The sequence below is a fragment of the Pygocentrus nattereri genome, chromosome 19 (assembly GCF_015220715.1).
Source record: "Pygocentrus nattereri isolate fPygNat1 chromosome 19, fPygNat1.pri, whole genome shotgun sequence".
In the NCBI taxonomy this organism is placed as follows: Eukaryota; Metazoa; Chordata; class Actinopteri; order Characiformes; family Serrasalmidae; genus Pygocentrus; species Pygocentrus nattereri.
The window spans coordinates 16,948,059-16,966,587 of record NC_051229.1 but is presented as its reverse complement, the minus strand read 5'-3'; the positions used below and the strand labels follow the sequence as shown (position 1 = coordinate 16,966,587).

The window sequence follows — 18,529 nt, the reverse complement described above, 5'->3', positions numbered from 1 at the left end:
GCTTGACGCCGTAACAATAGCAGAACCCTTTTTGGTGCTATGCAGAACCATGTTCAAAAAAGTGCTATATATACACACACAACATTGTTAACTTTACTAAAGAACCCTTTAAGAAGCGTTCTGAAAAGGGTTATATATAGCACCAATAAGAGTTCTGCTATCGTTACGATGCCAGGCTTGGAACAATAGAAGAACGTGTTATATAAACCATTTTCAGTAATGTTCCACATAGAACCAAATACAACACGTTATCCATGAATCTGAAGAACCATTTCAGTGCGAAATTGTTTTATATAGAACTCATTGTTCTGAACTGAGGCGTTCAGTTTACTGAAGAACCCTCTTTTTAAGCGTGCATGCTAGTTTGGACCCGCCTCCCCGGCTCGCGTTTAAAAGCTCGCAGCAGCGTCACTTCGTCCGCACTGAAGTCGGACATCTCGCGTCTTCTTGTCTGTTGTAGCTAAGGAAGGTACCTCATTTTTGCTGCTTCTTGTTTTAAGGCTTTGTGCAGTTTTTGTTTTCTTGATTTAATTCGCAGTAAGAGTTAAGCGAATGCTTATTTAAAACGGCTTTAAGCCTGCACCGCAGATGTTTTTGTCTCCGGTTTTGTAGCTGAGTTGGCTACGGCGAGGCAGGAGAGCTAAAATGGCGCAGTTAGCCGAATGTTAGCTTGCTATTCGCTCTCGCTATTGTCTGGCCTCCGTTTTTCGGTGTCGTATTCACGACCAAGCCGTCTAAAATTCATGCAGTTATTGGTAGCTGTGGAACATGTTAGAGATTTTACACATCACAGGCTCAGTGGCGCATTTGGCTTTGAGTGTGCGGATTTATTTGTTTGACCTACTTTTGAGCCGTGTGGTTAGCTTAGCACAGCGAGCAGGGGAACACAATGACCCAGTTAGTGAGCTAGCCACCTCGGCTAGCTCCTTAACCCGTGGTACTGCGTTTTCCTTTATATTTCGACAGAAACGTGTTGTTTAATCGAAATGGCACGAACAACTATATATCGACAAGTATATGTCGAAATAACGAGTTTAGAGTCGATTCAATTCAGATACATGAAGATTACGTGTCATTGTTTCGACACAACTTCGAGGGACAAACGTCGTTACTTTAAGATTTAAAACGTCGCGTTTTCAACGTGGTCACTGCTGCTAGAAACAGAAACTAACCCGAAGTATGCTTCTATTTCGCCGACGTCATAGTTGAATTTTCCGCTCCACCTTAAAAAAGGGCGCTTGCGTTATGGCGCCTAGAGGTGGTACAATGTAACTTCGGCACCATTTAAGGTGGAACGGAAACTTGGTCTAAGACGCTAGCTTAGCTAGTATTATCCTCCAGTTGGCGGGAACGGACTTCGACAGAAGAGCGAGCGAGCTAGTTATTAACTCTTATTTCATATGTTTGTGAAAATCCTAGTAAAATACTGTCTTTTTGCAGAAACATGTCGGACGAGGGGAAGCTTTTTATTGGAGGCCTCAGCTTCGACACAACAGAGCAGTCGCTGGAAGAAGCCTTCTCCAAGTATGGCGTGATCACAAACGGTGAGCTCGGGTTTCCGCCATGTTGTAGAGGCGCGGTGCTGTCCCCCATTTGTTTAGCGCAGTAATCCGTTAATGTCCATCTTATTCTTTTAGCAATAGAAAATCCAGACATGACCATTTAAAAGTACTCTTTAGGCTATTTGATTACATTCTCATCCATACTGTGATTTATGCAGTATTTCATTACAGCTCGTACAGGTTTCTTTTCAGCTCTGTGGTATCTTGTCTTCAACGGGTTCATACTGGCGGCCACGTTGTTCACTCTTGATTTGCTTTTCTTTGCAGTCCATGTTGCCAGAAACCGGGAGACAAACAGGTCGCGGGGTTTTGGCTTTGTTACGTTTGAGAACCCTGACGATGCAAAAGATGCCCTGGAGGGAATGAATGGAAAAGTATGACCGTCTTTCATTTACAATAAAATTGATGGTTTCCTTGTGTAAGATCTGTAAGAATCAAGTTATAGCTCTGCAGTGGTGGCATTAGGCATGTTGAAACTTTTTTTTTTTTTTTTTTTTTTTTTTTGGTGGGGGGGCCTTAATGCAAGGAAATCATACATGAAGTTATTTGGGAGTATAAAATTTATTTATTTTTAATTATTATTTATTTATTTATTTTGTGGGTTTGGTGGCCTTGGTGCAAAAATAATCAAAATTCAGCCCACAAACATCATTAACTGTTCTTTCCTCCTTTCCGTAGTCTGTGGACGGCAGGGCGATCCGTGTGGATGAAGCAGGGAAAGGAGGTGGTAGCCGATCTGGTGGTGGTGGATACAGGGGTGGTGGAGGAAGAGGAGGTGGTGGATTCTTCAGAGGAGGAAGAGGGAGAGGTGGACCACGAGGTGTGGATGGACATCCACCCTGTTAATTACTTTTAAATTATCTTTCAAATGTAAACTGCTATAATGCTTATGTAGGACCAAACTGAATAAAATGAATGAGAGCAGCATGGCTTGTGTGAATTTGTTTGTGGTTTAGTTTTGTCTGAACAAATGATAATGCCTCTTTCAGGTGGAGGAGGTTATGGTGGTGGGGACAGGAGTTATGGAGGAGGAGACAGGGGGTATGGCAGTGGTGATCGTAGTTATGGTGGGGATCGGAGCTATGGTGGAGGAGGAGGTGGCTACAAGAGTGGAGGCTACTCTTCTGGTGGGGGTGGAGACTACAACAGAGACCGGTACGGTTTTGTAATCCCAATTCCTAGGGAGTTGTTGGGTGGGGGGGGGGGGGTTTAAATTACTTGTAGATTTTCCGTCCACAAGCTTAAACCTTATCCTCCAAACTATAGCTTGCTTAAATGCTGATTCTCTGCCTTGCTGTTTCTTTAGGGGTTCTGGCTATGGAGATCGTGGGGGCTCCTACAGAGATGGCTATGACCGCTATGGTGGTACGTATTAGCCTCTCTGTGTCCCAGTCATAGCGCACTTGCCCTGAGGGAGCAATAGATGTCATGTAACCCTTATCTTTCATTTTTCTTTTTTTAAGTCTTAGTCATTCCTGAACCTTTCTGATACTTTTAAGAAATGCTTGAGGTGAAAGTCCAAAAGTGGGTTGTATCTTTCCCACCTTGCTTTACCCACCTTGTGACTTTGAGGAATGGTGCCCACTTCCAAATGAGGCTTTGTTTGTTCACTTGTGCTCCCTATAGCCCAAAATCAGTCACAGCCAATAACGACCATATTTGGCTTCCCTCAGGCCTATTGATTTGTAGGACCACCTGCTTTGGTGTTTTTGTCTTGTTCAAACTGATAGCTTTGAGGGATTTTGTGTATCAAACTAAAATGTGTGCAGATGCTTCAGTGTCTTCTCATGTGTGCCTGCTTCTTCCTCAGCTGCACACGAGTAAAACCCAAGACCCGTCACTTCACTGGCTGTGCGTTATCTAAAGATGCACTCCTCAAGGATCTGTTTTTGTTTCAACATAGTAGTTTCCTTTGTATTTTTTTATATATTGTTTTAGGTGGGTGGGGGGGCTGTTCGTATTGGCTGTGAAATGTTCTAAATAATGTGGGGAGCATCCTGGCTGCTCTTGTTAATTAGACCAGTGTTTCCAGTTCTATCCTGGAGGCACCCCTGCCTTGCACATTTCAGTGTTTCTTCTTGCTCTGAAAGCATATTAAAGAGTGGATTGCTGGGGTCAGTAGTGTTGGTAGCATGGAAAACACTCAAGTGTGCAAGGCTTAAGGACCTCTAAAGTCAGGGTTGGGAAACAGTGGCTTAAATTTTTACTTTCCTGAGCCTCATGTGAAATCAAAACTCTGATAGTCACTTCTGACCAGCTGCCACAGTATTGCTATCATTATTGGTCCAGCCCCACCTATGTAAATTAGTTTAAAGCCTAAGGCATGTCTTTAAGCTTTATTCCATCATATAGGGTTTCCCTACTTTTTAACGTTCTACCTCACCAAGGGCATTTTAGCAACTGTGGTTTGCTTAAAGGTAGAATCAACAAAAATATGACTTGGAGTTGGAAACATGAATTTCATTTGAAATAAAATCTAATTTTATAGTCAGTAGGAAGAAGCCTTTTGTCCATTTCAAGTATCCAAAAAGTGAATTCCTTTCAGACTGGTGAACACTGCTGGAGTGAGGTGGCCAGCACTGGTGCTGTTCTTGAAGTGCAGCTTGCAGCTTGCCACGTTCAGCCTCACTCTCCCAGAGGTATCTCTGCTCTGCTCAACGTTTTTGCATTTTTAACCTTGTGCTGTAATGATGGACCGAAACTCTTAAAATATAGTGATCTATGTGAAATTTAACTTTTTGAAACCCTGTTACTAGTACTTTTCCCAAACTGGGGAGAATGTGCCCTGTTCTTTGTATCGACATTGACTCACTATTCCTTACATTTTTGTTGTGTTTATTTTTGGCTTCATGGAGCCTATTAAATGAGATTTCTTGAAAATGCTCTGATTTTTGCTTGTGCTTTTAACAAACGGGAAGTTCCTATGCTGGTTGAGGGGGATTGAACAGCAATTTAACTTTATTTTAGTTTGGGGCATGAAGAAATGGTTCATTATCAGTATTCGGGTGCAGTCTTGGCTTTCCTTAGAAGTTGAAATAATGAACAGCAGGGTTCAGGGTAAAGTTGAAGATTCCAAGTTAGACAATGGCTTCAAATTAAGTATTGAGTTTACATAAAACTTGTATGTAAATGCACTCTCTAAATATAAAATGCAACATGAATGTTAATGCAAAGTTGCTCTGACCTAAACCAAAACTGCAACAGTAACTAAATTGACCTGCATGAGAAATTAAATTTGGTTCTGATGGTAAAACTGAATATACTCTCCAGATTAATGTCAAGTGGGTGAATATATAAGTAACCAGTGTTTAGATGTTGAAACAGAAGTTGGGGTATTTTAGAGTTGGATTATGCTGTATCTCATGCCCTTTTTTTTTTAACTTGCTCTTTAAAAAAAAAAAAAATATTAAAGTCCTTGGTAAACTCTGACCCAAATGCTTTCTTTGAAGTATTCAGTTAATGGCTTATCAAAATCATTGACATAATTATGGAGGGGAAAGTATGATGTGCCTGGCAATTAGCCACTAATGGAAACTTCTGGTGGTTAACAGTTCTGACTTTTGGCTCCGGTATTTAAAAAAAAAAATGAAAAAATGCTTCATTGCATCCAAGAGCTCTACTGTTTTTTTGTAAAGAGTGGAGCAAAGTTCTTCACTTGCGTCCTTGGAGAATGAAGTGTTGCACCTACGGAAGTGATTGCTCCTGTCATGGGAACAGGAGAAAGCTGCTACTCTCTTGGGCTAGTTGATGTTTGGAGAAACAGTAGGCCTGTGTACGTGAGGTAACCTTCCTTTGCTCTCCTGTTCACAACCTTCAAAACCTTTTATTTTAGTTCATATAATTGTGCTCTAAAGAATACGTCAGTGTGTTTACAAATTTACCTCCCCACCACGTCACTGATGTCAGACATGTTCCTTTTTTTTTCCTTTTAAGGCTTCTCTCTCAATACACATCTGCATGGTGTCCTGAGCTCCTTTTTTTGTCGCCTGTTCCCCTTCCCGAAATCTAGCATTTTTGGCTTAAATTCACACTGAAGGGGGTGTCAGATGCTGAGAATGAAATCTGACCTGACTCCAGTCTACTTTTATTCTCATGCCTTGTCCATGCATCCTGAACCATTTTCAAAATTCAAAAAATTGTTTTTTTTGCTCTGACCCACCTGGGGCATTAATGTGGTTTGCCCTCTAGAACTCATCTTGTTTTGTGGCCTGTAGAATCACTTTGAACAGTATTTTATCAGTTTTTATTTCCGTGTTCCATGTCAGATAGTTCTAACTCATTTAGTTAGAAGCACTTAGATATATCTGTATTCACCTAACAAAGTATCTTTTTTCTCAGTATTTGACATTGCTTTGTTATTCTTGCTTAATGATTCCTTGCTTTCTTTCTTTTTTTTTGACTAGGTTGAAAATATCCCTCAAGAAAGGTGGTCTTCGCCATTGAATTAAGAATGCCCAATGTGGTGGCAGTGGTTAACTCCAAAGTCTGAAAGTTAAGGTTTGTATTAAGATAATTATTTGTATAGCTTAAACAGTCGATGTTATGACTTAAATACATATAGTACAGCATACAAAGACTATTTTCTCATCATATTGTGGTGATATTGCATCATGTAGGGTACAACACCAGGTAACTTCATGACTCTTGCTTCGTGTTATAAATAGAAATTGTTCTCCGTTGCCAGGTATGGAAATGGGGCACTACAGAAACAGCGCATCAAACAGCAGGTTCCAAAAAGAGAATCTACTATGGTACCAGCTGTTTTGATCGAGACAATCCAAGTTGGTCAGGAAAGGAATTGAATCCTCTTCTTTCACAGCCTGTAGCAATGAAGTTTGTCTACTGTGAAAGTGATCGCTTAAGATGAATGTTTAAGTAAGGCAAACCAGTACATCCTTTTGCTAATGCAGCTGTTTTAATTTTCAGTTTTTAGTCTGTGTGAAGAGGAGCAGATGGACAGTCATGTTACAGTACAACATTCTTTCAATAAAATCTATCCAACATTTGAAACTACTTTTGTATTGCTTTGTGTACTCATCTGGATAATTAACAATTTACAGGTGAAACCTGGTTTCAGGAAGGAATTCTTTAAAAAAATACTGAATGCAATGCACTGACTAATTAATGTAGCTCAGCAATATAGTCTGTACCAGAGAACTTAGGTGGATTAAGATCATATTTCTTCTGAATGTCATAGGGCAGGAAACGTCCAGCAAGGAAATGTGTTCCAGAGAAACTGAGGGCACACCTCTTTGGTGCCATAAGTGAGATGAGGACAGCAGGGCTGAGACCATCTGTACTGGTTTCATCAGGGTCCCAGCCTGAAAAGAAAGTGGTCATTAAAGAGGTCAGTCAGGGATTTACAAATCATCTTTTTGTGTGGTAAAATCTATACAAGATAAAATGTCATGGTCAGAATCAACAACATGATTACAAACTATAAGACAAAAAAGCTAGGCAAGCAGTAGCCTAACAGAAGTATTCAATTTGAATTTTAAAATATTTATCAGTCATCCTAATATTCTCTGGGGTGCTATTCCAGAGCTGTATAAGCATGTGATCTTAGGCCTGCTTCAGCTGAGAGATGTGGCCTTGATGGAATGTCATGCTTCAAGAGACATAAACCTATATAAAAAAAAAAAAAAAAGTCTCCAGCCATTGCAGTTTTGTTCAAATCCACTTCCAGCACACAATTTCATTTATTAGCCAGCTGATTAGTATTGATTTGCCCAACCTGATACTAGATGGTATCCACTACCGTTAATACGGAGCTGTAGGAGACATTAGGAATGTTAAACTATTAAGTTAGGAAGTTAAACTAATACATTTATGTATAGTAATTAACTGCTTGTTGTATTTGTTAATTGTATTTATTCTATTGTTACTGTTTTCAGAACAAATAAGATCTAGATGCCCAATTAAATGACTTTTTAAATATCATTTTCTTTCATGTGCCTAAAATGTTTCTCAGTACTTTATAATGAGCACAAAAATAAACACAGAAGCTAATGCTGAATGGGGTCAGAGCTCTAAATATCCAGGATGGTCTTGAGATAATATTTTTCTATACATTACTTTAGGACACACTTGCTGTCTGATTTACATGAATCATTATGGTCCATAAAAACTAAAGCTACAGAATTTGTCATTGTCAGCATGGTTTACTGTTTTCTGACCTGAGGGGATGTCAAGGCTGGCGATGGGGATTTTGACTCCTCTGAGAGTAAGTAAGATGCTTGTGAAGGGCTCTTCAACTGCTCCTAGCTCCGTCTCTGGACCCAGCACCGCATCAACAATCAGGTTGTACGCATCATTTATAAGCTGCACCTGAAAATAAGGAACCTGCTAGTTCAGCAACCAGAGAACTAAAGTCAACCTGAAATTGAAATGGATTTTTGCTTACCCATAAACCATTTCAGTTTTGGGGAGGAAAGGAGAAGGGTATTAAACAATAATATGTTTCACCATCCCCATGTACTGTATCATCAAGTGAAAATGCTCAGAGACCGCCAAGCTAATGATATTTTACCCAAACACACTATATTTCCAAAAGTATTTGGTCGTCTGCCTTTACACACATATGAACTTGAGTGGCGTCCCATTCTTAATTCCATAGAGTTTAATATGATGTCAGCCCACCCCTTTGCAGGTATAACAGCTTCAACTCTTCTGGGAAGGCTTTCCACAAGGTTTAGCCCAACTCCTGAAAAACAACCCCACACCATAATCCCCCCCCTCCACCAAACTTTACACTTGGCACAGTGCAGTCAGACAAGTACCGTTCTCCTGGCAACCGCCAAACCCAGACTCGTCCATCAGATTTACAGACGGAGAAGTGTGAGTCGTCACTCCAGAGAACTCGTCTCCACTGTTCTAGAGTCCAGTGGTGGCACTTTAAGTCACTGCATTCCACGCTTTGCATTGCACTTGGTGACCTAAGGCTTGAATACAGCTGCTCAGCCATGGAAACCCATTCCATGAAGCTCTCTACGCACTGTTCTTGAGCTAATCTGAAGGCCACAAGTTTGGAGGTCTGTAGTCATTGACTGCAGAATGTTGGCGACCTCTGCGCACTATGCGCCTCAGCATCCGCTGACCCGACTCTGTCATTTTACGTGGCCGACCACTTCGTGGCTGAGTTGCTGTCATTTCCAGTCACTTCCACTTTGTTATAATACCACTGACAGTTGACTGTGGAATATTTAGTAGTGAGGAAAGTTCACGACTGGACTTGTTGCGCAGGTGGCATCCTATCACGGTACCATGTTGGAATTCACTGAGCTCCTGAGAGCGACTCATTCTTTCACTAATGTTTGTAGAAGTCTGCATGTCTAGGTGCTTGGTTTTATACATCTGTGGCCAAGGAAGTGACTGGAAGACCTGAATTTAGTGATTTGGATGGGTGAGTGAACACTTTTGGAAATATAGTGTATGTCATGTTAATCAGCCATAGAACAAACCCCAAAATTCTACAACTGTTTCCAAAGGGTTGGGACGCTCTGCAGGATGTAAATAAGTACAATGACGACTCCAGTGATGCAATGATGATGCAAATCATTTAAACTCTAATAATGCCAAACTAGTAATACCAGTACAACATATTAAATGTTGAAACATTATTGAAATTTTATTGTTTTTGTTCCCCCCTGTTTTGAATTTGATGCCAGCAACACATTTAAAAAAGTTTGGGACAGGGGCATCTTTGCCACTGTATTGCATTTGGGAACATAGGAAACCAATTGCTGTAGTCTTTAAAGTGAAATGTTTCCTATTATTACTTAACATAGGAGTTCAGCTGCTGAACAGTTTGAGGTCTCTTTGTCATATTTTTCATTTCATAATGTGCCATGTGTTTTCAGTGCGTGACGTCTGAATTGCAGGTAGCTGAGCACTCGGACTCTTTTACAACAGAGCCACGCTGTTGTAGTTTAACATTTTCCTGCTGAAATAAGCAATGGCCTCTCTGAAAAAGGCCTTATCTGGAAGGCAACACATGTTTCTCCACCTGTATGTATTGTTCAACATTAATGAAGTCTTCATAGATATGCAACTCACCAAAGCCATGTGCAATAATGCACCCCCATACCATCACGAATGGTGACTTTTGAACTGTGTGCTGGTGCCAAGCTGGATGGGCTGGCTCCTCTTTAGCCCCAAGGATGCAGCATCCATGATTTCCAAAAAGAATGTAAAATTTTGATTCGTTGGACCACAGAACACTTTTTCACGTCACCTCAGTCCATTTAAAAAGAGCTCAGGTGGAGGTGGCAGAGTTTATCTGTTTGTAGACAGTTTCTTCTTTTCTATTTTCAATTAAATACAGGGTTCAAATGATGTGCTAAACTCAAATTTCACACTGCTTTGTTCAACTTGGAATAGTATAAATATTCTAACCAACATTACAACTGTGCTTCCCAATGTTTGAATGATGTGCAAAATGTAAATAAAAACAATGATTCTGTTTTTATTTATATTTATTTACAATTAAATATAGAGTTTAAATGATCATTTAAAGGGTGAAATTTGATCCTAGTAGGAATGTTCTCAATCGTCCTGTCCTGGAACCATATTAGAGAATCACTGCTATGGCTTATTTTTACATTAACATTTACATTTTGATCCAGAATTGTCCATTTCAGGTTCATTTTAAATGTTTTATTTAAAAATTAAAAGTTAGCCCACTGGGCCTGTCCTTTTAATCAGTTTGCCATAGATAAAAGTATTAGTAAATGTAAATATAAGTCATAACAGTGATTTTCTAATATGGTTGCAGGAGAGGATGGTTGAGAACATTTCTACTAGGATCAAAGGTCAGGAAGGAATTCTTGAGTACAATAGGCGCTGGAGTAAAACAACCTGGGGCTCTCACCTCTGTGGGCAGGTAGGACAGGAATGGGATGTCCATTCTCTCACACTGCACAGTGAAGTCTTGATGAAGGCTGTGGGCAGAGCGCTTTGGGTAGAACACAGTCGGCATGTACTCCTGCCATAACACAGAGAGAAGGGATGAGGGGAGACTCCAGTATTAAACCTCAGCTGCTATGGTGTTGGCATAATCATGAGTGGAGGAAGCAGCTGCTGCCTTCACTGCTGGTAATGTACACCCTTTAATGGCCTAAACCACAAGTGTTGCATATTATGATACTAGTGCTTCTGCTCAGTGCCACTGTGTTTTATGATCTACAATTAACTATGTTCTCAAGATGATTTTATCCTTAATATTATTAATAGTTTGCTAATAATAATGTGGTTTGTGACATACTGTTATCTACAGACATGACCAAAAGTATCTATGAAATTCAGGCTTTAAATTGACATCATCCACTCTTAAAAAGATGAAGAGTTCTTCAAGGGTTCTTTAATAAAGAAAATGGTTCTATAAAGAATCATGACCACTCAAAGAGCTTTTTGTGTGACTAAAGGGTTCTTTGTGTCATGAAAGGGTTCTTCAGATTGTAGTGCTGTAGATGGTTCTACATAGAACCTTTCTGAAAAGCATTCTCTATAGCACCCAAAAGGGTTCTTCTATTGTTACACCCATGACATCATAACAATAGAAATGCTGGTGCTATAAAGAACCCTTTTCATAATGCATAGAACCGTTTAATCACTCAAAAAAGAACCCAAGTCTTTATAGAACCATTTTCAACTTGATTCAGTTAGTCATGTTTGTGAAGATTTAGATATATACTTACGCAATTTAATGTCTAATCATAACAATTAGGATGAAATGAGGTGAAATGGTGTAAATAAGTTTTTTTGAAGAAATATCACTTTTGAATATGAACTGTTTTCATATTATAAAGATGACACCCAAGGGGTGCAATGCTGCTACTATAGAATACATAACCTAATATATATAACATATATACATGTAACTATACACATAACAATATATCGTTCCTGTCGGAACAAAACCTTGTAGCTCCAAAATGAGAACTTTACAGGAGAAGGACAAAAATTTACTTTACTTTTAATGGAAGTCAATGTAACAAGACTTTTTCCCAAGTTATCAAATTTCAAATTATGGCTTTTTTACCTGAAAAAGATGTAACAGTAGTGTATATAAGCAGCAGTTTGCTACACCCTAGTGGTAGGGGGCTGCCATTACAGTAGGGCTGGAGGGGGCTGCACACTTGCTTTCTGTTGCAAATGTTGCTTTCTCTTGTTAAGCACACCAAATTCAACTTGATAATTAGGTGATAGGGTTGTTGGAGTGGAGACAACAAAACAGTTCCGTCTTCAGCCTTCGAGGACTGAAGTTTGTAATCCCTGTCTTGCAGATTACTTACGAACACTCTCAAATGTCTTGCGCAGGCGAGGCCGATACAGCCATTCTTATCCGGTCCACACACCACTAGCACGGTGGGCTGCCTCTTATTCAGAGTGCCCAGTGGAAAGGCCTGCAGGGAGACAAGGACAAGAGGAGCAACAGCTCAGGAATTTACAAAGGCCTTCAGAGTTGAAGTGCTAGTCCTGCTTTCTTGTTTCAGATCACTATTAAATGAATTACTTCTGGATCAGCATTCCTTCTCTGAGGTGTTTTGGTGCATTGAGAGTTTCTTATTAGGAGTGAGAAACTGTATTTCATCCAAGTATGGCTGTTGCTGTTGATTGTCTTAATAATCAAGTAAACTACCATTAATTTTGGTGATTAGTCAAGTAATCAGTTAAAAATATAAAATAAAAATAGACATTTTCAGTCTACATGATTACTCGGATACTTTATGCTGTATGAGACGGCCAGTCAGGTGATGCAGAAGCTACATTACTTGGTAACACTAATCCTGCTTGAATAGGGCTGTAATTATAACACTGTTAAAACTAACACTGCCACGTCGAAGTGAGACTACTTTAGCCTGGCAGGCTCTCACTGTGACTTGTTTATATGCTTCAGAACAGAGCCATATTACAGCAACGAAAGAGGGTGAATAAAATAATGTAGGTGTTAATTCTGTGTTAACCACAACACAGTAATTGAAATTATTGATGATTTAAAAATATGTTTAATTGAACAAAAACGTCTTCAAGGTGAATCTTGAGAAATCTTTCCCTGATTGGTGACAAATTTCACAAATGAGTTATACAGTAAAATTACCGTAATCATATTCTGCCTGAATTTGTTTATAAAATGAGCTAAAGTATCGATTTTAATTGAAATATTACATCTTACCTTACGTTAGGTTGTGTCCTGCTCTCAACTGCTTCAGCACAGTATTCATTTAAGAAAGCTAAGTTGTGTGAATTCTGACGCAAAATGTGTTACAGTGGACACAAGCAAAAATTAAATTCAAGAGAACAATAAGAGCACACATTTAAAATGTAATAACCACAGGAGTAAAAACACCTACTAAATACACATTTCATTTTTTTATACATTTTACACATTTCAAGTTTTATAGGAATAAGATTTACATGCTGTTAAGAAATGAGCCATTTATGAGGCAGCATCATTAACTGAACATTTAAATGACCAATGATGTAATTGAAGAACTAACCTTAGCGATAGCAACAGCACATGCATGTCCCAAAATTTCCATCAGCTGTTGCTGCCCAAACCGATAGTCCCTGAGTAGCTCTGTCTCCATGGCTACTGCATCCTCTTTACTGTGCAGAAATCCCATCGTTATATATAGAAACAGTTAGGGAGGAAAATTAATAACTTCCTATAGGTAAAGCGTTCAGTGGTTTAAATAATTTACTTCCTAAAATAATTCGATTTAATTTATTCATTCATTTCGAAAATGTAACATGGCCCAAATCCTACAAAATGCTTTATATCATTCTAATGTCTACATATGGACTAAATCCTCACACATTCTATTAAACCTTTCAAACCCAACTATCCATCCATCCATCCATCCATTTTCTAAGCCGCTTCTCCGTCAGGGTCACGGGGGGGTGCTGGAGCCTATCCCAGCAGTCTTTGGGCGGAAGGCAGGAAACACCCTGGACAGGTCGCCAGTCCATCACAGGGCTCAAACCCAACCAAAGAATTGTAAATCTTTTAGGAGATTGGATTAGTTGCAGGCTTGTTATGTAGTATTTCCTAAGCCTAAAGCTGCACAGCTCTACTATGGCATTAAAAAGTGATAAGATGCTGGCTGGTTTGTCCTTGTGTATTTCACACTGAATTGGCATCATCATGTAAGAATTTTTAATGCATCATTGTAACAGTCAACTGACTGGATAGACACCTCTGTCTCTAGTGACCTTATATGATCTGTGGGTGGATGTGAGCAGGGCACTGTGCTGGCGGAGATGAGCTCCTCAGTTCCTGAGCTCAAACTGGGTATTGATTAGACAGCAGACGATGCACACCAAGGGGAGCATAAACCTTCAAGAACAAACTTTAGCACCAGATGTCAGTGTGTCATTTGTGCTGCTGGGCACAAAGCTACAGGTTTCAGTCACACTTTACATTTTGGGAAGTTGGTCTACAATAGTTTGAGATGGCTCTTTAGGGTGAACGATAACGGCGAAGAAGTCACACTGCAAAATTTTCACTTTCTGTGACAAATATTTTGATATTGGAAAAACAAAAAAGCAGTCCAAATTTACCCAGATTTATTCTATTCCCACATAAAGCTGATTATCACTCTAGCAAAGGAAACAGAGAGACAGGGAAATTTAAGGCAGTAGGTCAGTATTTTGGCTAGGGTTGCATGTTATGCAATGTTATACAAAATACCATGTTGAAATTATAGTTACATACAGCAGTTGTAATATACAATTCAATATATTACTAACAAATGAACTTGAGATGCAGTTAAGAATTGACCTGCATTCATTTTCACCAAAGTTTTCCATATTCATATCATGTGTACACCTCTTATTCATCCAGCCTCCAAATAAAGAGTGTAAATTGGTCAGCATGTTCACAGCACAATACTAAACTCAGTGATTGGTTAGAGGCTCATTTATATATTGCACTTATGTGATTATCAGTAATCCAAATGTTGCAGTAATGATAAAGCAATGATGTAGCAGCCCTACTTCATTGTATACAATCAAGTAAAGCTCATTGGTCTGATTCACCAATTTGATGACAGCATTTTGGCATTGCTTTAATAAAAAGTAATTACATCCTGCCATTGCCAAGGCATTGTGGAGTCACTATGTTTATAACTAAACATTAAGATTTTGTTCATTCTTAACGTTCAAAAGGCCTGATGTATTGGGTAGAATTCTGATGTGAACTGTTTCTGCTTAACACAGTTTATTAACTATAATTGTAAGACTGCAATGTAACTTATTTAAAGTATTGCTCCTTCACATAGTACGGAACTCATGTTGCTCAGCTGCAGTACTTTGAAGTTTTTTTGTCCATTATTATAATCAGACAGTCTTATGTACGTATCAGAAGGCACAGTTTGTGTCATATTGCATCAAATGTAGAAAGTCTTAGTGTTTTTGTTTTATGAATTTCAATAATAGAGCATTAATGCTCCTCAGTTGGTAGTGCCATAAGATTAGTCCTTGCATGCTGAAGCTGGTTTACACACATGCTGCTTAGACCCACTATTTCAACCCCCTACTCTTTCTAGCCAGCTGGTGCTATGAGGGGGGTTGAATAAGGACAGAGTACAACAGGAAGTCAAGTCACACATGGCAGGGTCTCCTCAAGTCTTTAAAAACTCTTACATTTAATTGAACACATTAAAGACCAGAAAAAAAATCCCCCAACTGGATGTACAATATATAATATAGGTATCCACAGTTTGTTACACCCAAAAAACTGTTGTCTATTTGACCACAAATTTTACTGCCTGTAGAGGTGGTTGTTACGACTGCAAAATGCTTGCCAAAATTTCATGTACGCTGAGCCAGCTGCGTTACCTAGGGGACCTTCCCAGTTTTGCCAGCTTTGTGTGAAAACAAACACAGGGAGAAGTACAAAATCAGTTGGCAGTTGGCAGACACCAAGCTTGCTGCTTCAGAATTTTCCGTTCATTAGTAATGCTCATTATCGTTTGCATTAGAACTGGTATTAAAGAGGTATTAAAAGGTCTTCAATTTTATTTGCCCATGAACCCCAGGAAAAAATACATTTGCAATGAGGTCTTTTGACATTGAGCAGCAATACTATTTTTTAAAACTGAGTTGAGGTGTTCTTAAAACATTTTATGGACTACATGACTTTCATATCAAAGATGTACACTTTGCAGGCCATAAATCAACCTTGAAATGCTATTTCTTTGACATGAGGCAGACACATTCAATTTAAAAGTCCTGACAGGCCTATTTCAGTAGGATCTGTGGAATGTTGTTCAGGAGAAATGGATTGTTTCTTCTCTGAATCTTGGCAGGCGACTTGAATCTGCTCAAATTCACAAGTGATTTTTTTTTTTTTTTTTGGTAAAAGCATCTGCGCTTGTACAATTGTACCAGATTGAAGCATAATGACTCCCAATGAGTTTCTATGCACAAAATAAGACCGGCTGTTCATTGGTAATGTTGGCCAACAAGCAAAGTTTCATGTGGTAATATAAAACAACAGGCTGAATATTGTTAATTAAATGCAAATAGTAAGTCTGTCAGGCAGTATACCATAGTTTACTTAAAATGTGTACTATAATTTCTATTGTCTCCTACAGATTATAATCTTGAGGGATCTATGAAGTACAGTTATCATTTGCCATCAGCTATTTAAATAGCTATTTTGATAGCACTGTTATAATCAATGCAGAGATTAAAAATCTACAGTGAGGGGGAACAAGTATACATATTAACACTGTAAAAATTCAACTAAGAATGTTCTTGTGCACCTTTTGTCATTTCACACAGTGTGAAGGAGCTTCTTAAAGCTCTCAAAAATAACATTAAACAACACTCGAATGAAAAAATATACATATATATATTACAATATAATATAGTTCTAGCAAAGATCATACACATGCCAAATAGAAATAACTCCACTAGTTTCTAAAAACTAATGTAACCGTGGGGCATTTAAGATGATTTGCCAGACGGAGTAGACCAAATTTGAACCACAATAATGCAAAAAGCGAATTATTTCTTACCATAGGTGTCTAAAAGCAATAAATGCCAACAGGCTTTGCAACAGTCTACTAATGTTATTAATTTGTGGTGTCTGAGTAATTTTTTCAGTTTTGTTTTTAAGCATGTATTTGTTTGTGGTTACTAATACACACCGTTTGTTCACATTTACAAGTACAATATAAAAAGACATTGTGTGTAAATTAGAAATGGACACAGCTGGAAAAACAATAGTATCTGAATACTTTCCCTCACTGTAGAGCTGTAAATTGCTTTATCACTTACTTCTGAATCTTTATCTAAAGTGTTGGCTACTGCCTTCATCTTGATGTAAAATTCCAGCAGCTTTAATTTTTCTTTCTTAGCTGTTTTGTCTCCTCAGAAGAGAGGAAAATATTTGAAACAAGCGATACTATAGTTAATACTGAAATTATTCTAGTTAATACTCTATGTAGTGTTACATAGATTGAAATATCTAACAATGTAAAGCAAATAAAAATGTTTCAAATATTGACACTATAAATGTGACCACTATGATTTTCCATGTCTGTATTCACTCAAACAGACATACCCCTTAAAACTCTAAGGAGCCATTGACAGGTCCAGGCTAACTACATACCTTATCTCAGTTATTCATAATAGTTATAGTAAGTCTGCAATATAAACTACCCCAAACAAACTTTAATACAGTAGCATATCAACAGCAGTGAATGCAGCTTACCTGAGATAGCGCAGCGGTTCTGTGGGCTCACAGTCTGGATCAGCACTGCTGTGGTTCATCTCTTCAGTAAATTACTAGATGAAGCTTCACTGCAGCAATTTAGTGACCAACAGACACACTTGGATGACAGTGTGTTTGAGCTTTAGAATGTACTGCTCCTTACTGCTTTGAACCTGTTTCCTCCAGTCTTACGAATGCCTCTCTCTCCCACTGCCTCTGTTTTTATAGGTGTTTTCTGCTGAGGTCTTCTCACTTATTCACAAATGTTACACCTCTCTCCAGCTCTCACTCCTGCAGTCCACACAGGAATTTTAGTGTTTCTGCTGGCACTACTGATTGTTTAAAAAAAAAAGGAACAAAAAGATAAACCAACCAAAGGGGAAGAGAACAGAGGAAGGCTGTTCATTGGCTGAGCACACTGAAGAGGTAGCCCATGAGAACCAAAAGACATGAAAGGAAATGTATTCTGTGCTGGGTATGTTTGAGAAGTGGTAAATGTTTAACACACGATAAGCCTTATTAATCAAAAATACAATAGAAATATTCCCACAGGAGAAGTAAGATAAGATGTGTTAAAGAACATTTGTTAAGCACTGCAGGGACAGCAGGCAGCTAATGAAAGCCAGCGACTATGTGGGTGTGTGATTAGAAAGCCGTACACAATTAACAGTAAACTGCAATCATCTCAGAAAAAAGTCTGCATTGCAGTGTACACAAGAGAACAGTTGCATATGGGCAATAACTGGCACTGTACCACAAACTTAATCCACTTCTTAAGATAAGCAGTTATCCACCACTACTTATGTAGTAGGGAATGTAAAATGCCTTGTGACAGTTGATGATACATATGTTTATTCTACACACCTGTATAATGTCTTTACTATCAAGCTTGTTGTGACAGATACCTACTGACTGTAAGACCTGAATCACTAATTGTTTCTACTTAAATGCATCACTGCTGAAGTAAAAGTACTTGAACTTCTGTGCACTTTCCTCAATTTAAGATTATGTGGAAAAAGTGGTAGGCAATATGTACATATTGTGATACAAAACATATCACAATATTTCATTTTTCTGAAGTAACTTGGAACAAAAAAAAAAAAAAAAAAAAAAAAAAACTATAGCACCCTGTTTGAAAAAAAAAAAATACAATGAAAAACTATATAGTGATTTTTGTTGCGCTGCACTAAATCCAATTAAACAAGACTACTAATTATGCTCTATTTGTAACAGAAGTTGCCATGAT

At 38.6% G+C, this 18,529-nt stretch overlaps 2 protein-coding genes and 1 long non-coding RNA gene across 5 annotated transcripts; 2 read left to right on the top strand and 1 right to left on the bottom strand.

The window, feature by feature from the left end:
* The first annotated feature begins 422 nt into the window (after nt 1-422).
* cirbpa (cold inducible RNA binding protein a) lies at nt 423-6,572 on the top strand. 3 transcript variants are annotated; one of them, XR_005129096.1, is made up of 8 exons: nt 423-469; nt 1,441-1,544; nt 1,830-1,936; nt 2,241-2,382; nt 2,552-2,717; nt 2,869-2,927; nt 5,966-6,059; nt 6,247-6,572. XR_005129096.1 is itself a non-coding variant. In XM_017697183.2 (7 exons), exons 2-7 carry the CDS (start codon nt 1,445-1,447, stop codon nt 4,113-4,115), a joined length of 582 nt encoding a protein of 193 aa, XP_017552672.1. In that variant the 5' UTR covers nt 423-469; nt 1,441-1,444; the 3' UTR covers nt 4,116-4,251. The 3 variants fall into 3 exon arrangements, 2 of the variants coding, with proteins under 2 accessions (XP_017552672.1, XP_017552670.1); XM_017697183.2 differs by lacking the exons at nt 5,966-6,059; nt 6,247-6,572 and adding an exon at nt 4,108-4,251; XM_017697181.2 differs by lacking the exons at nt 5,966-6,059; nt 6,247-6,572 and adding an exon at nt 3,373-4,060.
* On the bottom strand, nt 6,456-17,603 carry LOC108427199 (yjeF N-terminal domain-containing protein 3-like). Its single transcript, XM_017697180.2, has 6 exons — nt 17,284-17,603; nt 13,061-13,169; nt 11,855-11,965; nt 10,432-10,545; nt 7,739-7,889; nt 6,456-6,883 (listed from the first exon to the last, which is right to left on the bottom strand). Exons 1-6 carry the CDS (start codon nt 17,340-17,342, stop codon nt 6,684-6,686), a joined length of 744 nt encoding a protein of 247 aa, XP_017552669.1. The 5' UTR covers nt 17,343-17,603; the 3' UTR covers nt 6,456-6,683.
* On the top strand, nt 6,823-18,291 carry LOC119261600. The gene is made up of 2 exons (XR_005129097.1): nt 6,823-6,909; nt 17,512-18,291. It is a non-coding gene; the product is annotated as an uncharacterized LOC119261600 (long non-coding RNA).
* The last annotated feature ends 238 nt before the right edge of the window (nt 18,292-18,529 follow it).